This window comes from Sciurus vulgaris (genome assembly GCF_902686455.1).
Source record: "Sciurus vulgaris genome assembly, chromosome: 2".
Taxonomy (NCBI): Eukaryota; Metazoa; Chordata; class Mammalia; order Rodentia; family Sciuridae; genus Sciurus; species Sciurus vulgaris.
In genome coordinates, this window is record NC_136462.1 from 114582389 (window position 1) to 114596365 (window position 13977).

General features: G+C 38.5%; 1 protein-coding gene across 6 annotated transcripts in view; it reads left to right on the forward strand.

The window, feature by feature from the left end:
• MAP2K5 (mitogen-activated protein kinase kinase 5) overlaps positions 1-13977 on the forward strand; it is a 241415-nt gene that overhangs the window by 28572 nt on the left and 198866 nt on the right. For 5 of the 6 annotated variants that reach the window (XR_013762228.1, XM_079129590.1, XM_079129591.1 and 2 more), the window contains exons 4-6: positions 3720-3789; positions 7985-8025; positions 8956-9023. Coding sequence is in view for 5 of the 6 variants with exons in the window: in XM_079129590.1 (XP_078985716.1) it covers positions 3720-3789; positions 7985-8025; positions 8956-9023 (179 nt within the window). In the remaining variant the exon portion in view is untranslated. Of the gene's footprint in view, positions 1-1196; positions 1397-3719; positions 3790-7984; positions 8026-8955; positions 9024-13977 lie in introns of all 6 variants that reach the window. The other variant, XM_079129592.1, reaches the window with a different exon arrangement.

Consider the following 13977-nt stretch of genomic DNA (forward strand, 5'->3'; position numbering starts at 1 on the left):
CTAACTAATATTGCATTACAGTTTAAAGTGCCTTCTAATTCTTTACTTTTGGTTAATTTTATACTTTTTTTTAGTTATAGATAAACACATACCTTTATTTTATTTATTTTATGTGGTACTGAGCATCAAACCCTGAGCCTCATACGTGCGAGGCAAGTGCTGCACCACTGAGCCACAACCCCAGCCCACTTTTAGTTTAATTTCGAGCCATAAAGTAACCCTATGTGATAGTCAGGGTAGATATTCTTACACTAATTTGAAGAAAACTAATGTTCTCTAAAGTTAAATGTTTCTAGAGGGTTACACAAGTTCATGAGTGACAGAATCAAGATTTTAACCCCATTTCAATCAAAAATATTTGTTGAACACTACTAGGTGCAGAGCTTTGTGTTGGGGTAATAAAAACCAAGGCAGGACTATAGAGGTTAAGATAAAGAAGTTGTTTGGATAACTGCAAGTTGTGGCCCCTTTACTGTTGCTGATCATTTTGTCGCTTTTCTGTTCAGGCCCTGTATCACTTGGCGTGGAAGGTTTAGGGTTTTCGTTGTTGTTTTTTTGTTATGTTTGTTTTCTCTTTTGTTTCTGGCTAGTAGAGCCTTGCCTTTGTCATCACTAATTGTTTTTATCACTATTTAAAATCAAATTGGAGGGGCTGAGGTTGTGGCTTAGCGGTAGAAGCGCCGCCTTGCACATATGAGGCACGGGTTTGATCCCCGGCACCACATAAAAATAAATAAATAAGATAAAGGTATTGTGTTCAATCTACAACGAAAAAAAATTGGAGAGAAATCCTTAAGAATATACTAAAAGACAGGGAGAGAGAATCAAGATCTGAAATGGCTTGCTTTGCATTTTATTAGTTGATGTCCTGTTTCTCACATGAGTCTTACAGCAGTCCTCTGGGTAGCCCTCATCTTCATTTACAACTGTTACTTTTTGGGGATCATGTGCTAGGATTCGGCTAGTGCTCTGACCCCTGGGGCTGAGCCCTCTCACTCCTCCTCCAAGTGCCTTGCTCATCTTACTGGGCAGCAAGGCCTGGTGGTCTGGTGGGACTGCCCTGTGCTGAAAGGCACCACACATGTGCCACATTTTATCCTTGTCCAGTAGGGAACACTGCATCTGCAGTGACCTGAGCTTTGAGGCCTAATATCTTCTTGGTGTCCACTGGCCCTCATCAGACCTGCTTCTTACAGGTCAACTGTGGGCAGTGAGTCCACATCGCAGGCTTGGTCGCCACCCTTCATGGTGTGTCCTTTATGGTGAATTTGCTCTGTGGAACACAGGATCCCTCATTAATACACAGACTGAACTTCCTGTCAGCAGAAGGAAATAGACTTGGATTTGGAAGTGTTGTTTTAAAAAAAAAAAACATCTAACTGCTCTAGAGAAACCAGTAAGTATCTGATAAAATATCTTACTGTGATTAAGTTAATCATACTACAAATCCTATTACAAGGATTATGTTAATCATGATTGCTTAAAAATTCTCACAATGGTTATAAAAGTATATGTTGTTTGCCAGTTGAGTCTGCACAGGTCTAAAATGAAAGGAAACCATTTTTATATATTTATTTTGTGAGGTAAATAAATAAAGCTGGAAAACAGGTCAATTTCATGCACTGCAAGGTTTTTATAGTAGGAAAAAAATGCATTGCACCTATTCTGACCCTTTACATTTGAGGTTATTTGTTTTCAAACTTGACCCCAAGCACCAGTTTCAGACAACTCTATAATTAATTTGTTGGATAAAGCATAAGGATATTTGCTTTTTTTTTTTTTTTTTTTTTAATTTCTAGAATGGTGGTAAAGTAGTAACTGGAATTACTAACCTATTGTACATAGCAGTTAATTAAAGAAAAGCATTAACGATAGGAGAACACCACCACTGCTGTTGTCTTGTATCAGTATAAAAAGGCAGTAATTTTTTTGACAGCCACTGATTGGAAAGTTGCTTGCAGCCTTCCAGAAGCAATGGGTGTACATGCTGTGGATCAATAACCGGCAAATTTCCCATTTAAAAAGAATACCTGAGCAATGTTCCAAATAGCCACTGGCATCTTAATTTTCCATGGAAACCTCAAATACTTGTGTGCTGAGGGACAAGTCATTTTCGGACAATTTTTCCAGACTACTTGTTACACAGTTATTGCTGTCCCAAAGGTTGACAGCCAACATGATTGATATTTCCACTTACTTGTCATCACTATTTGAGTAATGGCGAGTGCTGTATTTCTGTGGTTTTGAGGAACAGAACCTCTTGAAAGACATTGCCTTAGTGTGTATTCGTAGACGTGCTGCATGTGTTTATGCTGTATGTATATAAGCTTTTAGTTCCATAGGAGGAGAGAATCACTTTTCTTCACGGTTTGAAAGACTTGAAGAGCAGGGTACACTTCTATCAGTCCATAATTATGAAAAATTCACCCTTACCTTAGTTGTTGCTGTGGCGAAAAGGCTTAGACTTATTAACTTATGATTCCCAAGATGATGTAGAATTTTATGACTCCCCTTTATTTCTAAGGAAGAAAGCATTGTTATTATAATAATTTTAATGTCCATAAAATAGGAAGATATATATATCTTCTAGAAAGAAACTTTTATAGAATGTCAGCAAATGATGACAATCAAGGAGTATGTTTCTTGAAAATGTGCAAATAATATGTTTTAAGTATAGAAACAGCAAGGATGAAGAGGAGTTCTGCTCTTTGACAGCCCCTCAAAGTACAGAATCAGTGGTTTTCATTGTTGGTATTTTTCCATTGAGAACATCATTTTATTGTTTGTCCAGCATCAAGATAAGTGAGAGCACAGTAGCCCCCCCAAGTTAGGTGGACTCCTGTGCACCAACTAGCATATGAAGGAAATGGGAATCAGGCCCAGTACAAACTACTTAATGATTTGTGTTTTTAAAGGATTTGTGTTTTACTTAGAACCATATTTTCTGTGTCCAGAATTTTACAGTGAAATTTGGTGTATTCTAAAGTATTTATAAAGCTAACACATATAAGGTGTGTTTGCTTGAAATTATACTCACTTTTTATCATATTAATCTTAGCATTCTTTGGATGAGTTATATCTTGCTTGATGGTTCCATAGTCTCTGTGACTTAGCTTTTCACTCTCTGTATGTTTGTACTCAAATGTACATAATGTTTGATTAATAGCCAGTATGTTCAAAGCCAGATAGGAATCTTGTCATTTTGCCTTGCAGAATCCAGGAGTAAAGGACAACAGGCAATTTGAGAATTTTCCATTAAAGTACTTTTGTGTCATTTAAATATATATCATAAAATTTCTTAAATCAGTCCTGGGGTTGTAACTCAGTGGTTGAGTGCTTGTCTAGTATGTATGAGGCACTGGGTTCAATTCTCAGCACCACATATAATAAATAAAATAAAGGTCCATTGACAACTACATATATATATATATATATATATATATATGTATGTATAAATTTTTTTCTCAAATAAAAAACTAATATGTAGTTCTTAATACTGTAAAGATAAATGGCAGTATAGAGAATAATGTTGTACTGGACTTTCAGTCCTGAATAGATTCACTGTAGTCATTTCAGTATACAAGAAGGGGGAAAGTATTCTCAAGGCTGATCTGTGTATAGCAAAAGTCTACAACAGTAATATGAGTTAAACAACCCCGAAGTGTCTGTTCCAGTATTCATACATTACTGAGTAATCTCTTTCTGTAATCTCTTTGCAGTATTATTCCACAGTAATGGAACAGCAAGTAAATGGACAGTTAATAGAGCCTCTGCAGATATTTCCAAGAGGTAATGTTGAACAAATTCTAATCAACAATGATTATTTCAGCAAAACTGTTTCATCAACAGTTATGTTTTCCAAAGGTTAAATGCACATAACTGATGTTTAGCTCTTAATTTGAAAAAAACAAAAGAAGTATTCATTATCGTGGGGATTGCAGGCTATATTATAGTTATAGCAGATAAAATATCTAATTACTAGAGTAAATTAAACTAACTAGATTGTTTTTGTTTTGAAGTACATACTTATCATTCGCTTAAAGAACTCTTTGGGGGTCTGCATGGTTGCTAAACCAAGGCAAATGAATGACTTTCACTCTGGTATTTTATAAATTGTGGCTCACAATGGTGGCCATAGCTGCTGTTGAAGGAAAAAACCTTCCGCTAGTATTGCCGCTAAAATGTGCAGCGGGGGTTAGGAGAGAAATATGGGTAGAATGTTTGGTGCTTGGGTTTGGGAGGAGATATTTTTTAAATAATACAAAATCTTCTTAAATGGAAATTTGATTGTCAGGTTGTCAGAAATAAGAGCGGATGAGAGCGAGTCTCAGTGAATCACCTGGAAAAATAAATCCCTTTTAGGTTTGTCAGCACTAGCTTTGTATCAGATAAGATTATTCAACTGTGTCTAAATGTTCGTTCAAAATTTGAATAATGGTGAAAAAGAGCAGTTTAATTATATAAACCATTAAGTCTTTTACCCGTCATATATTGCCCCACTTGGAATCCATGTTTTTCTAACTAATGGAACAGATAAGGAAATTCTCTAAGTAACTCTTCTAGAAATAACTTAATTGAAATAATTAAAAGTTAAACTTACCTTCGTTAACTAATACTGTACAAATAATCATGGTATGAGTTTTCCAATTAAACATTCTAGACTTTCATTACCTGTAACTCTCTGAAGTTTGAATGGCTCAATTAACCAGTAGGCTCCTATTTGCAGTGATAAAGTCTCCAAAGGCAGCTAGCATGGCCAGCCCCTGAGAAGATCTGGGTTCAAGAGTAACACTGTGTTTCCAGTGTTTGTGTGGGCAGCAGGATCAGGAGTGCTGTTATGTTATTAGTAGTCACTTATTAAAGTGCTAAGGAAGTGAATAAAATTAGGCCAGTTTACACAAATGATGTACAAACCATGATTATGATTAATTCAGTGTCTGGTTGTACTTGAAGTCTGATTATCAAAACAAGGAAAAGGAGAGAGAATGTTGCCATTTCTGTGTATTTAGGCTTCGAACAAGATGCAGATTATTTCTTAATGTTCTCAGTGAGTGGGGATTTTTAGGCACGTTTCAAAATTGTTTCTCTATAAGGAGTGGTTTTTTTTTTTTTTTTTTAAATAAACTGAGAATTTCCGTTAATTGCTTCAGAACTCTTTTTAGCAAACTAAGTATAGTATCCTGGAGAATTATAGTTTCAATACCATAGGCTCTTTTTTCTTTGTTTCTTTTTCTTTATTTTATTTTTTTTCTTTTGGTACCAGGGGTTGAAGCCAGGGGCTCTTAACCACTGAGCCACATCCCCAACCCTTTTTATTTTTATTTTTCGAACCACAGGGTTTTGCTAAGTTGCTTAGGGCCTTGTTAACTTGCTGAGATTGACTTTGAACTTGTGATCCTCCTGCCTCAGCCTCCAAGCTGCTGGGATTACCATAATGTGCCACTGTGCCCAGCTGTTTTCTTTTCAGTGAAATATTTATTTTTCTTCATCTGAAATCTTTTCAAGCTCAGTTTGTTTTCTTTCATTTTTGTGGGCAGTCCTTTCAGTTCATTGTTCATACCATTGTGCCCCGCCCATGGTAGTGACAACCATTTTCAGGTATCTGCTCTGTTCAGGCACTGATATTGCCCTGTGTGTCATTTCTGTTTCCCCCAACAGAGAATAATACCTCTTGGGTATTATTGCTTCTATTTTATGGATGAACTGTTGAAGTTCAGAGATGTTAAGTAACTTCAGAATCATAAGTGGTTAACAGCGTATAAGTGGTTAACACACTCTGAGTAAGGATTTTTTTTAACTATAATTTGCTTAAAGTGGAAAGACTTATCAATTAAAATACTATTATGCAGGCATGAGAGTAGTTCAGAGGGTTTGGTGTAAAGGTGGGGAGGTGAGTATAGTGTGAGGAGAGGATACTCCATGGAGTTCTAGCACAAAACATACTGAACTGTAAGAAACAATTAAATATAGCCTTTCCAAGTCAAATGTACAGAGTTCAAAGTATGAGAACGTAGAGGGAGAGATTGAATTTCAAAACATGAAACCCAGTTTCCCATCATTGTTTTTTGTATGCTGTATTATAACACTAGTAATTTTTTGCTTTTTTCTACCTGTCTGTGCCATGTCATATGTAGATAAGTGAGATTATGAAATGTACACAACAAGAATATAGAAATATTGGGCATATTACCTGGATCTAACTGATTAATTGGAGGCCCTCAGATCTTAGCTTCTGTGACTAGGCCCCAAGTAAAAAAGAATCTTTAACCAGTAGCGTTGGCTCACACCTGTAATCCCAGTGACTTAGGAGGCTGAGGGAAGAGTGTTGCAAGTCCAAGACTTGAACTTATTGGGGACCTCCGCGGCTTAGCAAGACCCTTTCTCCAAGTACAAAATAGAAAGGGGCTAAGGATATATCTTAGTGTTAGAATGCCCCTGGGTTCAATCTCAAACCAGAAGAAAAAGGGAAAAGGCTTCTTAGGCTGAACAAATTGGAAGGACAGGAAAAATGATTCTGTTTTAGTAATATGTTCTCCTCATTCCAAGTAGCACAGTTAGTTACCTCGGATTCATAATTTCCAGCTCATGGCCAGGTCTTTCCTGCAATTAAAGATGCTTTAGATCTGGTAAGTATGAACATTCACTAGCATTACAGTAACTTCTGCCTCCCTAGGTTTTTTTGAATGCTGTCTAGATTTCCATTTGTAAAGATTGGGGAAAGCAATTGAGGAACAAAGCAGATGTTAAGGTTAGAGTTAAGAGCTGGAGCCAGTCTCTCATCCTTGCTCAGCTACTTTCTTGTACTAAATGAAGTTTTATGAATGTACTGGTCACTTCAGTGGAAAGATTTTGAAGTATTGTCTTAGGAAGTACTGATGGACCATCAAGGAATAGGCATCAAATGTATGTGACTGTTGTTTTATTTAAAAAGTCGATTTCCATTTTAAGGAAAGAAGATTAGGAGTCTTAATTTGAATGTATTTTAGAAGGATAAGTAAAACCCTTTATTATGGTTTAGCTCTATTTTCTAGGAAAATAAGATAGTAAATTTGAATTTACTTGAAGTACACAGAATGAAAACAACTCACGCTTTATAATTATTACCTACATCTTATTATTAAGCAGCTCTATTTCTTGTCAGACACAGGAAAAATACATGTACGTTGAAAGGAGCAAAAAAAAAAAAAAAAAAAAAAATCAAATTCATCCTTCCCCAAACAATCAATCAAAATTGACAGCCCCTTTGTAGGGCACCTTAGTTTTCAAATGGAAGCAGTCCATAGCATGGGCAGGAAGCTTTTTATTTTTAACATTTGATAAAGACGCATTTGCTGAATTGGAAAAGTAGTAACCTCTATCTCAAGATGGTGTCAGAAAATTCATATTATTTTGCACTTCTCTATCTTTAGTCCTAAACATTAGCAGGTGTCAAGATTTGCAAAAAATGTAATGAAATTAGTTATGTATCTGTATTTTAATGAATTTGACTATTCATGGCTGTATAAACTAGTAGTGCTCAAACTTGTATTTTCCATCTTGGAGTCTCTAGCTATCTTTTGGAATTCAAAGATCCTTCTCCCACTCCACTTCCAAAAACAAAACAAAAATTTAAAAAACTTAGCTATTTTCAAAGTAGTTTAAGCTATAGCAGATATACAATGCAATAGAGTGAGGATAGATTACAGAAATTTGAATTATGAAAGGAATCTAATCATTTTAGCTCAGTTAACTTGATTTTTATGTTTTAAGCAGAAATTGGAATTTATATGAGGCGGTGTCAGAAAGCTCTTTGCATTTATAAATGCTCACTCCTGCAAGTTAAAACCCTGGTTCATAATTCCCACTTTGGGTCTTGGGAGCCACTTTTCAATCATTTCTCTCTGCTAATTTTGGTGTCACCCTCATTTCTTTTTAAACGATTCATTTTGAGCAAATTTGTAAATGGCCCTGATGTGTTCTACAATTTAGTCAATTACTGTTTCAGCCTGCAAGCCTCCTGGGGAACGGAACATACATGGCCTGAAGGTACGAATTTCAATAATTGTTTCAGTAAAGTTAGATGGATTTGTAATGCTGTGTTCCACTTATTGAAATGTCAAATAAAACTGCACTTTCTCAAGCTCTGACAAGCGATTCTTTTTTTTTTTAAATGGGAGTTGGAGGGGGATTCATCTGTAGTATTTGCTCAGTGTGTATATATATATATTTGGATACTGGGGTTTGGTGCTGTTTTTTAATTATTTGGAATTGTTTTGTTGGCCAGTTTCTTGAGGATGATCCTGGACACTGGTCTCTACAAAGGTTTATTGGAGTGAGAATACAGGCTTCATTTCAGTGATTGATTAAGCATTCAAGCATATTGCACACAGAACACCCCCTTCTCTTGACATATTTGTGGTAGAAACATGTATCTAGTTAATGTCTTTTCATTGTTCTGTTTATTTTGAATTTTGGATTTCCGCTGAAGGCTTCACATCTGAAAACTGGCTATTTTATTAGTCTCAAGTGTTTCATAATTAGTTGTTTGGGCCTCATTTTTTCCTTTCTTTTTCTTTCTTTCTTTTTTTTTTTTTGGTGAGTAAGGAGCAGTCTCTAGTGTTCTGTCATAGAGCTGGGAGGTTTAGGTTCACCACTAAACCCTGGATGTGTCCTCAATGTACTTCTTTGAGCATTTATTTTTAAATGTATTCTAGATGGTGAATTGATTTTTCCCTCTTTATCTCCCCTTTTGCAGCCCTGTTTAAGTATTTGAATAATGGCAGGAATAGAGGATTATGTAATATTCGGACTGTACAGTTCTGTAACCTATATGTGGAATAGATTCCAACAGTGGGTCTGTCTAGCAACAAGCTAATTAACCTTTTTAGTGAAATGAGAAATTTGTGGCAAATTATAGGTTAATTAGAACTGGTCCTCAGAACACAAGACTGATCAAGATTCTTTCTTTACTTATAGGTGAATACCCGGGCTGGACCCTCTCAACACACCAACCCCGCAGTCTCAGATTCACTTCCAAGCAATAGGTGAGAGCGGCAAGTGAGTCATGTCCAGCTGTGATTATTGTGAAGTTGGGGGTAGAATGGGAGAAGAGGCTGGTGGGATGGCATCTCTTTCCTGTAAAACAAAAAACGATCTGTAGCCCAAAAGAAATTTGTCTGACTATATAATCCCTAGCTACATATTGGCTGAAGAGAAAGGATCTCATGTAGAAAGATGAAATTAGACATGTTATATGATTCATTTTGGTCTGTGGGATGTTTTTTCATCAGTCTCCAAATTATACAGAAAATTCAGGGCCTGTTTTCATGTCTCTAAGGTTTGGTTTATAGATGGCATATTTCTTATTAATTTTTTTTTCCCTGGCCATCTTCTGGCAGTGTTGTTATCCATTGTTATCTTCACTAGGAAAGAGGCAGGGAGAGGTGGCGAGGTTTGATGTGACCATCTCACTGGTCATGTCTTTGATCCTATGGGAGATCACAGCTATGTAACAGGAAGATCATTTTTGTGAATTCATGCTGACATTGCTCTATACCGGTTTAGCTGTACTGTGTGAGTTTTTTCAATGTGTCCTTCTCACAAGCCTGAGAACTCACTGCTAGACTATCACGGTCCTCAGGTAGAAGGAGTGACCTGCTTGATTTTGGTTGTGCATTCATTTGTTCAGCCAATAGACATCACATTGCTGTACAGGAGGGTGACACCATGCAGATGATTACTGCACACATGTGGCTTCACCTTGTTGACTGGAAAGCCAGCATTGAGCTGGAAAGCCTGGGCCTGGGGCCTTAGCCAGTATGCACACAGCCCTTTCCTGGCTGAGGTGTGTTTAGGTTTCTGCTTTGCCTTCACTGCCTCTTTTGGCCCACAGGGTGTACTGCTGTGATTTAAGTCCCTCCTTCCAGCTCCTGCTTCCATCTGTCCTTTCCTGCAAAGCCACTTCATTATGGTGTCAGTGTATCTACCATCAGCTTCCCTGCTGTGACACATGGCTTAAACAGTTTATTCCATCTTACAGTACAGTTAGCCTGGTGTTCCCTAGAGGACCTTGTGGTGACATTGGCGGTGTTTTAGTTTTCCCCAGAGGGTTAGGCCCTGACGGTGGTGCTTTGCAGCTCCTCTCTGCACACTGGCCCTGTGAGCCATGTCTCTGTAGCCTAGAGGCCTGGAGGTGGAGGGCCACCGGTATAGGCCACCAGGTACTCTGAGAAGGCAAGGCATTTCATAGTCACCACTGCTTTCAGGAAAGGTGTCATCCACAGACTGAGCTCGAAGGTAGAACAAAGGGTTCATAGTGTTTTAAGTTAGGTGTCATCAAGCAAAATGGAGTTGAAAAGATGGCAAGACAGAGAAGCAGGATAACTTTTCAGTTATTTTACATTCATTTTAATAACTGTGAGAATTAATTTGGTTGTTCAAAATTATCATGTATATTCATGGAATATTGGGTTGGAAAGAAGTTTGGAGACCACTGATAACTTAGTGGTTCTCAGCCTTTTGTTTCTGGCATTGTAACTTTAGGGGGATAGTGTAGCCTCACAAATAATAATGATAGTTTGCTTTAGTAGTGATTCTTGTTTGGGGAGGAATGTTAGTTGAAAAAGTCCTATACGTGATTTTAATATGCCACCCCAGGTTGGCCATGTTCTGAGCTCCAGGTTGATAACCAGTCAACAGGTATTTATTGAATTCCTTTTATTCATTAGGTGCATTAGGAATACAATGTGGTCCTTATCTACTGGAATTCACCATCTAATGGGTGTAGAGATAAAACAAAAAGTGTGCATACATTTATACCTTATAGTTAGTGGGAAGAGAACAAGCAGATGCAGAGTGAGAACACTAGACAGGGATGTGTTTAGATGTAGACTGGGCACCCAGGAAGGCTCCCTGGGGAGAGTGATGTTTCCATCTAGACTGAAAGGTGAGAAGGACCTAGGTAGGTCCACATAGAGAGAGGGGCATTTCAGATAAAGTGAGGAGCATGAGCAGGGCCCTGAAATGGGGAGGAAGCCCAGCACATTAGCGAGTAGACCAGTTCAGCTGGAGCACAGGGAAGGGCACTGGGTTTGGCCAGGGTGAGCACAGCAGGAGACTGGCAGGAGTGATAGGAAATAGGCTGTGGACAGGTGTCAGACATGCGGGGGCTGGAAGGCCAGTGGTGTTCAGCCTTTGCTCTCCTGCTCTGTGAGCCAGGTTTTTGGCAGCAGTGTGACACGACTGGCCCTGTCAGATCTTCAGCCTGTGGTGCAGAGGAATAGGAGAAACACCACCTAATCCTGCTGTGCTTTGATGCTCGACGCCCCTCACCTTGCCAGTTGGGCATCCAGCAGGAATCCACCTCGTCAGCCAAAGCAGCCCCTTTTGTTTTCATTTAGCTACATCTTAGAAGGTTCTTTTTTTGTGAGCTGGAACATGTCTCCTGTCAGCACACACTTGTCAAGGTCTAGTTGAGACCTCAGAACATGGCTGTCCCCTCTTGGAGGTGATAGCTCTTCCACTTGTCTTTCCTCCAAATATACTTCTCCTTCTTGACTTTCAGTTTCAGCAAATTCCCCTCCATCCCCCCCACCCCCACATTGCTAACTCTGGATAACCTTGCCAGTCATCCTTCACTACTCCCTGGCCTCCCTTCTGAGCAGCTCTGCATCTGTCTGCTGGCCTGCATCCCTGCTGCTGCACAGTTGCTTCAGTCTGTCTAGATCACTACCCAGCCTCCCGAGGCTCCCTACTTGCAATCTCACCTGTCTTAGGCTGTCCTCCACCCCATAGCTGGAGTGGTCTTACTAATTTTATTAGTCAGCTTTTCATCATTATAATGAAATATCTGAGACAGTTTCATTTTATAAAGTTAAGAGGTTTATTTTGTTCAGTTTTGAAGACTGCAAATCCCAATGACTTGGCATAGGGTCTGGTAAGAACTTTCCCTTGACTGTGTCACCTTATGGTGGATTGGAAGGGTTGGAGGTATGTAGGAGTGAGTGATCACATCTTGATACAGGAAGCCAGAGAGACCTTGGTCCCACAGTCTCTTTTGAGGGCACGCTTTCAGTTGACCTAAGGACTCTGACTAGGCCCCATCTTTTAAAGGTTCACCTTCCCAACACTGCCTCACTAAGGACCAAGCCTCTAACACATGGACTCTTGGGGGATGAACCACGTTCAAACAATAGCACTGATGCATAGCTGTGAGCCATCATTCCTTCTACACCTTTTACTGTCCTTCATGCCTTCCAAATGAAGCATGACTGCCACTGGTGGTGAGCAGTGGCCTGTCACATGTGGATGCTCTGTCCAGTCCAGCTTTGCTGATGAACATGAGATGCCTGATTGGATCAGTTTCTCTGACCAGTGAGCTTGCACATTGTTTCTGCCTCTCCTGTTTACTTTTTCTTTTTTCATAACTACCTTTACCTTCAATCTGACTGACCTTTGTGGACCAAATTTTCTTCTTCTGAAAACTGTCCATGGTTACCACCCACCTCCCAGTCTACCCAGTACCCCTTCTGTGGATTCCTATAGTCCCCCTTGCTTCCCTTTACTGCAGCAGTGAGCTCATTGCAGTGCAATCACCTCTGTCTCCCAGCAACTTCTGTACTAAGGACTGTGACTACAGTATATCCATCTTTGAAGTCCCAATTCTTGGTATGATAACGTGGCATGTAGGAGATAATTAATCATGGTGGAATGAATGGATAAATAACTATGTGTACTTACATTGCCTTTAAATTTTATCTCTGAATTTAATTTTCCCAACTCATTTGCTTTTCTGATTCTTTAGCTTTTTATTCTTTGAATATCTCAGTGTCTCTCTTCAGGTGTCATACCCAGGTTACATTTAAATTTTAATATGATTTAAAAAGTGATTTTTTTGATAGCTCAAGTCACTGTGACCATACTGATAAACGAAATCATGAATAAAGTGATTCACAAAGTAATTTCCAGGATACAAAATGGTTTTTGTTTTGGGGGAGGGGGAGGGAGGCATTTGGGGATTGAACCCAAGGCCTCATAGTGCTAAGCAGTCACTCTAGTACTGAGCCCCAGCCTCAACCCCACAAAATGATTTTTTTACCAGACTAAGTTGGTACCCAGATATTGGCATAGTGAATGAAATCAGGGTTCTCTTCTGTTGCTCTCAAAGCATGAGTTGTTCTTTTCTTTGCTGTTTATTAAATTGTTTATTATACTGAGCCTTCTAATCCACATGGTGTTACTGGGTCATAATTACTGAATTCAAGTCCCAACTGCCAAGACAAGGCTTGTCCTAAACAACTTGGCTTTTTTCTTTTGTAAAATTTGGATGATTAAACTTTCCATCCATCTACCTCTGGTGTTAGCAAGATTGATGAAGCTGTATTAAGGCATCACATTTTGCTTCTTGGATGAAAGGCGTTTTGTAAATGCAATGAATCAAAATGTTATTATTTCAAGTTTATGACATAATTGAATATCTGTGGAGAAACGTTACCTAGGCTTTGTTTGGTTATTTGTGTCTTTACAATAATTGAAACGATCAAATTGGGAGTCATTTATGGGAATACTTGTATTTAAATATTTCCCAGAATAAAGGAGTTGTGTGTATGTATGTCAGGGTAGGGGAGGCTGATTTTGAGCAAGGCCTCTACCTTAATTGCCTCTTTAAATTAGGAATAATATCTATATCCTTAAAGGTGTAGTTGTTGTGAGGATTAAATTAAGATAATAAGTAATAGCATTCAGCAGAGTTCTGGGCTTTGATCATCATTCAATAAATGGTACTTGTGGTTGTCATTTTATTAATTGGACTGATTACAGGCAGTTGTTTGCTTTTTGGTATATGTTTCAGCTTTAGTCTCTTAACTGACACTTTAGTACATGGATTCTTAAACTTGGGGGCACATTATTTTAACATCTAGAATGAAGACATAGCTTCTGAAACCTAGGAAAGTGAGGACTGAGGCTCCATAGTCTATGTTGGGCCATAGCAGAAGTTTA